This window comes from Rattus norvegicus, chromosome 14, assembly GCF_021556685.1.
Source record: "Rattus norvegicus strain SHRSP/BbbUtx chromosome 14, alternate assembly SHRSP_T2T, whole genome shotgun sequence".
NCBI lineage: Eukaryota > Metazoa > Chordata > Mammalia > Rodentia > Muridae > Rattus > Rattus norvegicus.
Window position 1 is genome coordinate 32,615,446 of NC_141547.1, and position 11,937 is coordinate 32,627,382.

At 46.3% G+C, this 11,937-nt stretch overlaps 1 protein-coding gene across 1 annotated transcript in view; it reads left to right on the forward strand.

Annotated features, from left to right (window-relative positions):
- Positions 1-11,367, forward strand: part of Kdr (kinase insert domain receptor) — a 43,167-nt gene extending 31,800 nt beyond the window's left edge. The window contains 7 exon segments of the mRNA NM_013062.2: positions 50-161; positions 408-507; positions 843-948; positions 2,329-2,480; positions 7,227-7,326; positions 7,778-7,863; positions 9,563-11,367. Coding sequence (NP_037194.2) covers positions 50-161; positions 408-507; positions 843-948; positions 2,329-2,480; positions 7,227-7,326; positions 7,778-7,863; positions 9,563-9,758 — 852 coding nt within the window. The 3' untranslated portion in view covers positions 9,759-11,367.
- The last annotated feature ends 570 nt before the right edge of the window (positions 11,368-11,937 follow it).

Genomic DNA, 11,937 nt, shown 5'->3' on the forward strand with positions numbered 1-11,937 from the left:
TTTCTTTAGAAACCTGCTGATTTGTGATGCTTTGCTGTCTCCCATTCAGGCCCGACTCCCTTTGAAGTGGATGGCTCCGGAAACAATTTTTGACAGAGTATACACAATTCAGAGTGACGTGTGGTCTTTTGGTGTTTTGCTCTGGGAAATATTTTCCTTAGGTAAGTCACTTCTCTTTGACCCTCTCCTGGGTGGGGGTTCGGGAGCAAGTACGATGATAGTAACTGATGAGCCTTGGGTATCATTTCCTCTCTGCCTTTTACCTCCTGTCAAGTAGAATTTCTTAGAAGATTTAGGTGGTAAAATCAAGAAAGCTATGTAGGCGATACAGATGTACAGGGATCGAACTTTAAGGCATTTTGTGGGGGATTCTAATCACCCAATGCTCCTTTCCTGTCTCATGCTAGGTGCTTCCCCATATCCTGGGGTCAAGATTGATGAAGAATTTTGTAGGAGATTGAAAGAAGGAACGAGAATGCGGGCTCCTGACTACACCACCCCAGAAATGTAAGACTCCGGAAAACATCTTTCTTTTCTCACAAACTCTTCCCATTAAGGAGCAAAGAGGCCTTCCTTTGTGTGCATCTACGCCATGGCCTACTTTGTTCAGTTTGTCTTCGAAACCTTCTTTAGGTAGCTTAAGCACCATCATGGCATTACATGGAAGCTACCCCAGGGAGGTTTTTATTAAAGGTTGCTGCAGGCACCTGTGTCTCCTGTAGCTTTACATCCCTTCTTAGCATCTTCACTCTTAGCAAATGCTTCTCACTCAAGTGCTTATCTTGACCATTAGCTCTTGGAAGGATGGCAGAGTTATTGAAGCCAGTGTCTTACTTGTCCAGGTACCAAACCATGCTGGATTGCTGGCATGAGGACCCCAACCAGAGACCCGCGTTTTCAGAGTTGGTGGAGCACTTGGGAAATCTCCTGCAAGCAAATGCTCAGCAGGTTTGTAACCCTCTACTCAAGAAGCTTCTACGAAGAGGACTCGGATCTGGGGTCTCTGCTCTAACACTCGACTGCCCAGGTGTTCACACTGCACCATGTTATTCTCTTGGCCACTGAAAACAGAGCCTCTCTCTTCCAGTTCTGAGCGATAAGGCTTCCTAAAAGTCTTGGTTGGTCTTTAGACTGATGCGATCCTAATTCATAGCTTAAGGACAGACGACTCTAGTCCATTCATAAGTTGCAGGAGTCTGTTCTGTCCTCCTACCATGCCGGTCCAGAGGAAAGCACGAAAGTCATCAGGCTTGGCTGAAGATGCTTTTACCCACTGGGTCATCATCTTGCTGTCCCCACCCCCTTATTTTTTTTTATGGTATCTCTTCAGATGTTCTTCTAAAGTTAAAAAAAAATCTTCTGAGCGTGATGGTGCATGTCTGTAATCCCAGCATTCTGGGTTTTTATAATAATCTCAAACATACATACATAATCCCAAACAACCACGAGTTTGAGGCCAACTTGGGCAGCAGGACAAGAATACCTCAAATAAAAACAAAGAAAACAAAACAAAATACCAAACTGAGTTAACTTACAGATTTTCAGAAATGGAAGGAATTTCAAGTAAGTTTCAGTAAATTCTGCAGGAAAAGTCAAAACAAAACAAACATGAAGATTATGCAAAACCATGACATTGGCCCCTCTTAGTGAAATGCCACACTCTCCCGACAGCGCCGTAGCAGAGCTCTGCCCTCTAAAAAGTTAGTCACACTCTGCTAGGTGTACCTTGATGTAGTGAGAGCCAATGGATTCCTCTGTCCTTCTGAACACTTGAGGATCACATCCACTCTCATTAACAAACCTTCCAAACGTTTGCCTGTGTCAGATGGGCTCGTTTTCCTTCTTTCTCTTGAGAAATAGCCTGGGCCTGTATTACCCTTTCCCAGAATTCCTATAATCCTGCTGTGTCTTTGCTCTTCACTGCCTCCTGATCTTCCATTGCCTCGGAATGTAGAGGCGCCACTGGAGGCACCGTGCTTTGAAGGCCTGGCTCCCGTGGAGGTCTTTGTGGGGAACTGATTTCTGGGCTTTGTGTTCTCACATGGCATCCACAGCCATTGCCTGCTTTGTTTTCATGGCAACCATGGCCTCTTGTCCCTTTACTAATCCTGTTTTTTCCCTTAGTCCCTTTATTAACCTTCTTCCACACATCCCTTTCAAGTACTCCTTTGTTCTTGTCAACCCTTTTCCAAGACAGTCTTGAAGTCTTGAGCTCAGATATGAAAGCAGCACACAGAGCCCAGGACACCCCCCTGCCCTTTGTTTTGCATGAAAAGGCCCTTGAAGGACAGCAGCCACAACAATGGTGTGCTGTGTTTATTGTTTCAGGATGGCAAAGACTATATTGTTCTTCCAATGTCAGAGACACTGAGCATGGAAGAGGATTCTGGACTCTCCCTGCCTACCTCACCTGTTTCCTGTATGGAGGAAGAGGAAGTGTGCGACCCCAAATTCCATTATGACAACACAGCAGGAATCAGGTACTGGATGTGGACAGCATCCCCTCCAGGGCAGGGGGTGGGGGGCTTCCAGGCCAGCTCGGGAGGTCGGGGAGGAAGACGTTTGATTAGGCTTCTCCATACTGGAGTTCTGAGGGCAGTCACAGGGCAGTGCTCCCCAAAGGTCTGGAGAGTTGAGCCACTGCGCATCTGTGGCCCATGTTGCTGGCACAGCTCTGCCTTTAAGAATTCTAAGCCTTGTGGGAGCAAATAACTAAAATGCCACAGTTCGTTAATCTCCGAGAAGAAAGAGAGAGAGAGAAAGCTATGTTTCTGAGACATCTGTATTAAAATGGTCCCCATGTACACTTTTATTAAGGTGAATTAAATGGCTTAGGAAAGACTCAGGAAGAAAGAATTCTGTGCAAATATGAAACATGCTGAGGGCTCTCTGGTGTAGATACAGCATGCCACAGGCTGTGTCCTCAAAGGGGCTGGCAACTTCAGCTCAGAAACCTCTGCCCAGCCTGCGTTTCGGCATTGTTTTTACCTAATGGGATGCTTGAGTTTATTTAAGGCAAATGCTGTGCAGTCCAGCCCTGGTCTGTGGGCCAGGCAGCTCTCTATGTTCTCAGTTAATACCTGCACATGAAGAGCACGCCCACATGTGGGGGTTTCCCACAATGCAATCCTTTCCTAAGCCCAAGACAACTTCACTTAGCTTTCGGCCTTGTCCTTCTGCAGCTAGACCTCCTGATAGCACGGGAGCTACTTGTCTCCCTGAGTGTCCCTGAGCTGCAGGAGGAATGGGCAGCTGTCCCGGGGGAGGCGTTGGCCCAGGTACTGCGCTGCCAGGAGGTTAGAGAGGCCTAGGGATGGTTTGCCCTGGGGAATCCTGCATGACAGGATTCATGCACTGCAGAGAGAGAGAGAGAGAGAGAGAGAGAGAGAGAGAGAGAGAGAGAGAGATACAGACAGACTTAGATGTTAACCAGCAAGCTGCCATCCCTTTATAACAAGAGCAGTCAGTGTTCTTTGAAGAATTTTTCTGTATATTATCAGGGATTTTTGTTTGTTTGTTTTTCATTTTTGCTGTTGTTTTGTCTATATGAGAACTTAGGCAAGATAGAAACTGTATTCTAGGTTGGATACTGAACATAAGTCTTAGCTCAAGCAAAGTAGGGTGACTAAAAGTGTAGACATGAGAATTTGGTAAAACCAGATATGCTGCCTGGATCTTCCTTTTGGCAGTTTAACAAGTCCCAAATCGTCAATTACCCCCAACCCCCACCCCACTCTTGCTACACACACACACACACACACACACACACACACACACACACACACACACACACAATTTCTTTGTGAAGCAAGGCAACCCCACTGGTGTTGTTTGAGAATGGCTGCTTGGAGGATGTACATACTATAACGTATTTCTAAGTGCCTGGCACTTGAAGGCACGTCATGAAGGACAGCTCTCAAGAGAGCTGCTTCCCATCCTGCCCTGAGACGAGTCCACGTCCTTTAATCTCTGATTCAGCTGGTTTTCCCTTCTTCCAAGGCGAGAGGAAGAGTCTGAAGTCGTGAAGTAAAACTCCCAATTTCCTAGTTGAGGTTCACCTGCCTTCGGGCTCGATCGTTGCTCCCACGTGCTGTATTGCCTTTCCTTAGTCAGAGAGCTTCTTGGTGACACACTGTCCTCCTCGTGTCCTGTGACCCAGCAGAGTTCAGAGCATTTGGCTTGCTGGCTTTGCCTATGGCACTCAGCAGGTGATGAAGTCAAGTTTGGGTAATAGAAATGCCAATGTGCAGCTGGCTCTAAAAAGAGACCGCTAACATTTATCCCCAGACATGTGGACAGACATGACACCTTTCTTTAAGCCCAGCCAAGCTTGGCTCAGATTTTCTGCCTGTGAGTTTGGAAGGAGCTCTCCCAGACTAGGTTCTCTCTTAGCTATCCACAAACTGAAAAATAAAACAGACATGGTGGGCTTTTGTTTGCATCTTCCCTAGAGTCCCCTATTTTTCTTACAGAAACGAAGCCCTCCATCACCTTATGGTGGTCTGAATTCAGGGTGGTGCGGGGTGGAGGTGTGAGTACCCTGCACACAGCAGGGTGGGGCTCTCGTGTGGTTCAGCCTCTCTGGGTGGAAATCCACGGAGGCTGTGACACCTCTCAGGGCACACTCTGTCAGTTTTCACGCTTCCAGCCAAGTAGAAAAGCTGGGTATTTCTCGCTTCAATCCCCCCCCCATACTTTTTCAACTCTGCGGAATTATAAATAGAGTTGGACAGGGACATCCCCGTGGGAGACAGCCTCTTGATTTGTTGCCCCTTTAGACTATTTTAAAATATTTGCTCGACGGTTCTGGAGAGGAGAGGCTGAGGAGCGGAGGCAGGGAGGGCCACTCATGTCTAGACTTAGCTCTGTCTTCGTCTTCCTCTGTGGTGGATCATCTCTGGCCCCAAGTGTGCTTCCCTCAAAAAAACCTGTGTTTTACTGGGCTCCTCTCTCTTACAGGGCAGTGTGTGGACCATCTGTGGTTGCTCTGTCATTTCCTCTGGGAGCTTCACCTCCCATTCCAAGTAGTTTATAAGAGATTTCTTTGCAGTTCCCTCCCAGAGCCAGGCTTTGGGACACAATATTTCCCTCATTTTGATTAATTGCGAGTGGTAATTAAATGACCGTGGTGGACTGATGCCTGGGAGAGCCTGCTGGCTATCTGGCTCTCTCTTGATTTGGCCATCATGCTAGACTACTTGAAAGGGGAGTAATCTGTCTTCCCCTTTCATCTACTTCATACTCTGTACTGACTTCACCCACCCCCTCACCCCAGGGTCAGTGCACTAGCAGTGGGAACTTAGTAGGTGCTTAATGAAGATTTGAGCGATATGTCCTTGACTCTGTTCTTTCTTTTCCATCCTGCGACTCCAAGAGAGTCGATGTGGAATGGGATGAGGAAAAACAACCCTGTCGGGGCTTTAGAGCCTTAAGTGTGAATTCTGGTTCTCCCCAGAACTCTCTCAGTGAGCATGGGCTTCTTCATCTCTCCGTGAGAAATGAGAGATCTATCTGGGAGACTGTGGGGAGCACAGGCCAGCAGAGGGGCAAGAAAATACTTGGTCGTTCATGAAGGACCAATTCCAGTTTTAAATCACTGGGCACAGAATTTAAGGATCTGAATCTTCTATGGTAGCTGTGGGAGACCCAGGCCTCCCAACTCCGCCTGACTGTCCCTTCAGATATCTATGGAATCCAGGCTCTGCTCCAAACCTTATGCGAATCCCCGTTCTTTCGTCAGATAGATTCTCTGCTTTCCTGCTAGATAAGTGTGAAGTCTCCCATCAGGCTTCACTGCCTCTGGTCTTCTCCTTCTCTTCACAGCCAACTTTCTAGAAAGCATATCTGATCATGCCAAGTCCCATGCCTCAGACTTCTCAGTGGCCCTCACAAATACAGCCTAAGATTCTCGTTGTATGATCTTGGACAAGTAGGTTGTGGGGAGGTTACTGTGAGAGGCTGGCTGTGTGGCAATGTCTGAAGAGCATTGAGCTCAGTGTCTGGGCTGTGATAGGTTCCTGAAGTTCTTTCCGAATAGGCATGGTACCAACCAGCTTAGACAGCCACTGCTTTTAAGAACCAGACTTATCAGGAAACAGGCTTTGCTTGCTCCCTGTATTGCCTGACCTGTCTTCTTTCCTGTGGGGTCTCCCAAGTCAGGGTATCACCAAGAACCTCATTTTCTCCTCTGTGTGGGGGAGGAAACGACCTCTTAGGGAAGGGAAGAGAGGTTCAGTTTCCATTTTTCAACTCTGACCCAGCATTTATGCACTGTGCCAGCAGACTACTTGTCACAGGACAAGAGTGAAGAATATGTTTATTGTCTTCATGGATGTTTCCTGTAAAGGGGGCTTCTCTTATCTCCCTTTGAGCTGCAGGAGGCTTTGATAGGATCTCTGGACTCTCCCAATGTCAAGTAGCAGGGAAGAACCACCCGAAGGAGGCGGAGATGTGCTGTCTGACAAGTCTCATTCTTTGAAGGTCTTCTGGAATTCAAAAGCAGGGAAGCAAATGCTGGTTGATCAAGTTTTGCACTTCCTAAGAACCGCAAACTTGACGTTTGTCATGCTGTTCACCTTGCCAACGTCCTTGCATGCTGCAGAAGCATTACTATTGCCAATATGCGTTTGAAATGGAGTGGTGGCAGAGGCATGACTCTCATTTGTGTAGTCAGATCTGTGTCCATCTGTGTCCTAGATCTGGAGTTCATGTAGAAGGAAGACGCAGACTTGAGATCACTGTCCAGCACAGTGTCCCTTAGGGATACTGAAGGTCTTTCCCTTGCCCAGGCTGCCGTGTGAGTATTGTGTAGAAAGAACACCTCTCTTTGGAGATGGCTATAAAAAGGCAAACCACGATGCAGTACATCAAGAGATCACTGGAGGAATCCCATCCAGTCAGGGCCCATCAGAAGGCTGTTGAGTCAGCTGCCCTTGTCCTTGGTTCAGCACTGAGCCTCAGAAGCAGGATTCCAAGGCACAGGGTCCCCTTTACCCTTCTCAGTTTTATTATACTTTTAAATGGACTTTCACAGGAAATTAAGCCTTCCATGCATGCTAGCAAAAAAAAAAAAATTCGTTTTGAATTCTGTTTTTCTTTCACCAGAGATGTTTTGAAGGTTGCTATTAGACTTGCGGTTGAAAGATAATGAACTTAGATATCACTCGAGGCATCCGCAGCCAAATGTACCACCACCCAAATACAAATAAATATTTGTTCTCTTGCAGTCATTATCTGCAGAACAGCAAGCGAAAAAGCCGGCCAGTGAGTGTAAAAACATTTGAAGATATCCCTTTGGAGGAACCAGAAGTAAAAGTGATTCCAGATGTAAGTACATCTTTTATAAATAGTCGTAGAAATAATAACTTGGGGTGAAATACTAGCTAGATAAATATTAACCTAAGCATCTGAGTCTTGGAGCCTCACTAAGGCAGTCCTTGAGCCTGTGTGCCATGGTGGGTGACGGATCTTTAGTTTTGCCATATGAAAGGCACCTGGACCAAGGTTCAAGATAGCCCAACTTCAATAAATGTAAATGCCTCTGTGCAGAGACAAGGAGACCCCCGCTCCCCAGCCTTTCCTTTCTCCTTAGCCCAAGTCTACTTCCTAGAAGCATTTGCTTCCCTTGTGGCTTGCACTGTTTCTGGCTGCCACACCCTCTCCCTCCTCCGTAGGACATTGAATCCTATTGTCAGCTAGGGACAAGCTATTGGGAAAAGGGTTTAAAGTAGCTGGTCACGTGCACACTCACCGTGTCATCTCACTGTCTCCTAAAAAGGACAGCCAGACAGACAGTGGGATGGTCCTTGCCTCAGAAGAGCTGAAAACTCTGGAAGACAGGAACAAATTATCTCCATCTTTTGGGTAAGACTCAGCCAATGAAGAAAGACTATTTCAATGGGTATTTTTGGGAGGACCTAATAAAGCAGTTTTCCCTTTCGGTGCCTTTGAAGGCTGATGACATTAATATCTCAAGTGAGCAATTTGATAAAGAAGTGAAGTAAACCAAACAATAAAATTGGTGAGTCTGAAAAAAAAATACTGAAGCAAGTTTAAGAGTATTTGGCCAATTTCTAATAACTAAATTGGCGAAGGCTTTGGGACTTCTGAGCAGACTGATCCGGGCCAGCAGAGTGACTGGTGGTTTCTACGGTCCTGGCCAAACAGCAAAGATCTCACCAGGTACCAGGATCCTGAAAGTGAAGACTGCAGACTCTGAAGGACCGTCAAGCCTGCACTTAAATGGCTTTATCTGTAGTTAACAAAGACCATATGTAAATAGATACACATTCATTTATTTACATATATTTAAATATGATTCTTTGAGTCACTGCCCTTTCAGTTGTGGGAAAACTATTAAATTTTCTCCTGAGTCATTCTGCCTTATGGCTTAACAGGATATATGTAGTGGCTTTGAATACATGTACCTGACTTACATATTAAAAATCATTATAAAAATCTATATTTATAAGAATAATGGGATAACAGTAATTATTTATTTGCCAGCAGGTTCACTGTAGGTAGGAAAACGAAAGATTTGATGTACACATTACCAAGCTACTGTATGACATGGGGATCCCCTGGGACTTTTGAGTGATGCGTGTACAACAATAACAACAGCAACAGTAAAGTCTGCTGTTCTCTTTAAGGCCCAGGGAGAAGGCAAGGGTACCAACCACATGCTTCCTTCATTGACTCCAACAACACCTAGTCAGAGGTACTAGGTGGCCAGCATCATGCCATTGTTTAAGACACAAACCAGTTTTAGTGTGGGAATTGAAGAGTGGGATTGGGAGGGGGAAATATATTTCTGGTTCTTACTTTAAACCATATCTGAACACAGAGTAGATTAAACTCTCTCTGTGGCTTTTACTATGAATAATGAGAATTAGACCCCATCGAGGGCAAAGCCAGACGGACCTTTCGGTCCACACAGCCCATGTTGTTTGTTAGTTTTGACTTGATGACTCTGTCATTGGAAACATTCCCCAGTTGCTGCTGAGTGACTGGACCCCCAATTTGTCCAGAGAATATGGTTTTGATGATGAAAAAGCAGTTTTTGACATGTCTGGCCAGACTGCACACTCTACTAGCTTTTATTTTTCCCTTGATGAATTTATTAACATTTCTCATAACCATGTAGCCCCCTAAATGACCGGACAGGAAAAACTCAATTGATCTTTTGGACCATCCTGATATCCTGTAATATCATGAAAGAGACCCTGTGGCCCTTATCACTGTATACAAATTCGCCAATCATCCAGGCTGTAAACCTATTCCATTGGTTGGGGTTCTGCATACTTCAGGAGAATGGCTTTTATCTCACCTCAGGCTTGAAAGACTTGGACCCAAATTAGAGGACTTATCTGCAGCTACAAGCTCATGCTAGTACCTGAGAGTAGACCTTGTCTGAAGAAACCTGCTAGGCTGGTTAGGGAATGAGAGATAGGGGCTAGTGTCTCTGGAGGGGATTCCACCTCCTTGAGCTGAGGACTTGGTGGGTGTGAAAAGGCAATGCACTGGCTTCCCTTTTCCACTCACTTGCTTACCATTTCTTCCACAGTGGGATGATGCCCAGTAAAAGCAGGGAGTCTGTGGCCTCGGAAGGCTCCAACCAGACCAGCGGCTACCAGTCTGGGTATCACTCAGACGACACAGATACCACCGTGTACTCCAGCGACGAGGCAGGACTTTTAAAGCTGGTGGATGTTGCAGGGCACGTTGACTCTGGGACCACACTGCGCTCATCTCCTGTTTAAAAGGAAGTGGCCCTGTCCCGTCCCCGCCCCCAACTCCTGGAAATAACTCGAGAGGTGCTGCTTAGATTTTCAAGTGTTGTTCTTTCCACCACTCGGAAGTAGCCGCATTTGATTTTCATTTCAGAAGAGGGACCTCAGACGGCAAGAAGCTTGTCCTCAGGGCATTTCCAGAAAAATGCCCATGACCCAAGAATGTGTTGACTATACTCTCTTTTCCATTGGTTTAAAAATCCTATATATTGTGCCCTGCTGCGGGTCTCACTACCAGTTAAAACAAAAGACGTTCAAACAGCGGCTCTATCCTCCAAGAAGTAGCCATACCCAGGCAATGGAGCCCTCTGTGAAACTGGATAAAATGGGCGATGTTAGTGCTTTGTGTGTTGGGATGGGTGAGATGTCCCAGGGCTGAGTCTACCTAAAAGGCTTTGTGGAGGATGTGGGCTATGAGCCAAGTGTTAAGTGTGAGATGTGGACTGGTAGGAAGGAAGGAGCAAGCTCGCTCAGAGAGCGGTTGGAGCCTGCAGATGCATTGTGCTGGCTGTGGTGGAGGTGAGCATGTGGCCTGTCAGGAAACGCCAAGGCGGCTGTCGGGGTTTGGTTTTGGAAGGTTGCGTGCTCTTCACGGTTGGGCTACAGGCGAGTTCCCTGTGCTGTTTCCTACTCCTAATGAGAGTTCCTTCCGGACTCTTACGTGTCTCCTGGCCTAGCCCCAGGAAGGAAATGACGCAGCTTGCTCCTCATCTCCCAGGCTGTGCCTTAACTCAGAATACTAAAAGAGAGGGACTTTGGCCGAGGCTCCGCTCCTTGTCATGCTGAAGAACTGTGAGAACACAACAGAAACTCAGGGTTTCTGCTGGGTGGATACCCACTTGTCTGCCCTGGTGGCAGTGTCTGAGGGTTTTGTCAAGTGGCGATGGTAAAGGCTCAGACAGGATGTATCCCTTTGTTCTTCCTCTAACTCCACTTCTGTCTTGCCACACCCCCCCCTCCCCAGTGCTCAGTATTTTAGCTTTGTGGCCACGTGATGGCAGAAGGTCTTAATTGGTTGGTTTTGCTCTCCAGATAAAATCACTAGTCAGATTTCGAAATTACTTTATAGCCAAGGTCTGATAACATCTACTGTATCGTTTAGAATTTAACATATAAAGCTGTGTCTACTGGTTTTTTTTTTTTTTGCCCTTGGGCATATGTTTTTCAAAAGAGAAACTACTTTTCATTTGGTACCATAGCGTGACGAGCAGGGGCCAATGACTGTAAAACATGCTGTGGCACATATATTTATAGTCTGTTATGTGGAACAAATGTAATATATTGAAACTTTATATTATATATAAGGAACTTTGTACTATCCGCATTTCGTATCAGTATTATGTAGCATGACAGAGACTGTGAGGTCTGAGCAGCTGGTGGCTCAGGACGTTGAGAAACTCGAAGGAATCCTTTCGTGAGGATGCGCAGCTATCCCTACCCATCTCTCTCACCTCAAACGGAGGAGAAAGGGGAATCAGAGATAATGTGAGTGTGTCCTTGTTCTCTGTTCTTAGGAGGAATGTTCTTACCAACTGTTCATACGCTTTATAAACCAATAAATGTATTCTGAGTAAAGAGACGCGGTGCTGTCATATTATCATGGCCTCGTCCCGCCTCGCCTTCATTACAACCCTAATTCATACAGAAACATATCCTTGTCACGTCCCGAGCCCATGCGTGTGTACAGTGGCCTCCCAGAGAACCTCAGAACTCAGGTGCGAGATCCCGGGGCAAGTGGCCAAAGCTGGAGGCCATGAGCAGAGGCAGGAGTATAGCTAAGGTCGGAGTGTAAGATCCATTATTGACATTTTGAGGGACTGCTCCTGCCTGAATTCAGAGAGCAAAGCAAATCCCCGGTGCTGGTATGGATCTCCACCTCCAGCAATGCTGAACATTGTTTGCTTGCGTTTGGGGGAAAAGACAGGGTCTTTAGCCCAGGCTGGCCCCATCTGCCTGTGTAGCCAAGGATAGCACAGAGCTCTGATTCGATTTCCTCCATCTCCATAGTGCTGACTCCAGGCATGCTCCGCCATGTCCGGATTTCACTGATATGTTTTCTAAAATATAAGAGTTCAAAATGTATATCTAATCAAATACGACTGTCTTCTTTAAAGCGACTTTGGGGTTTTATTGGCTTTTTTTTTTTGTT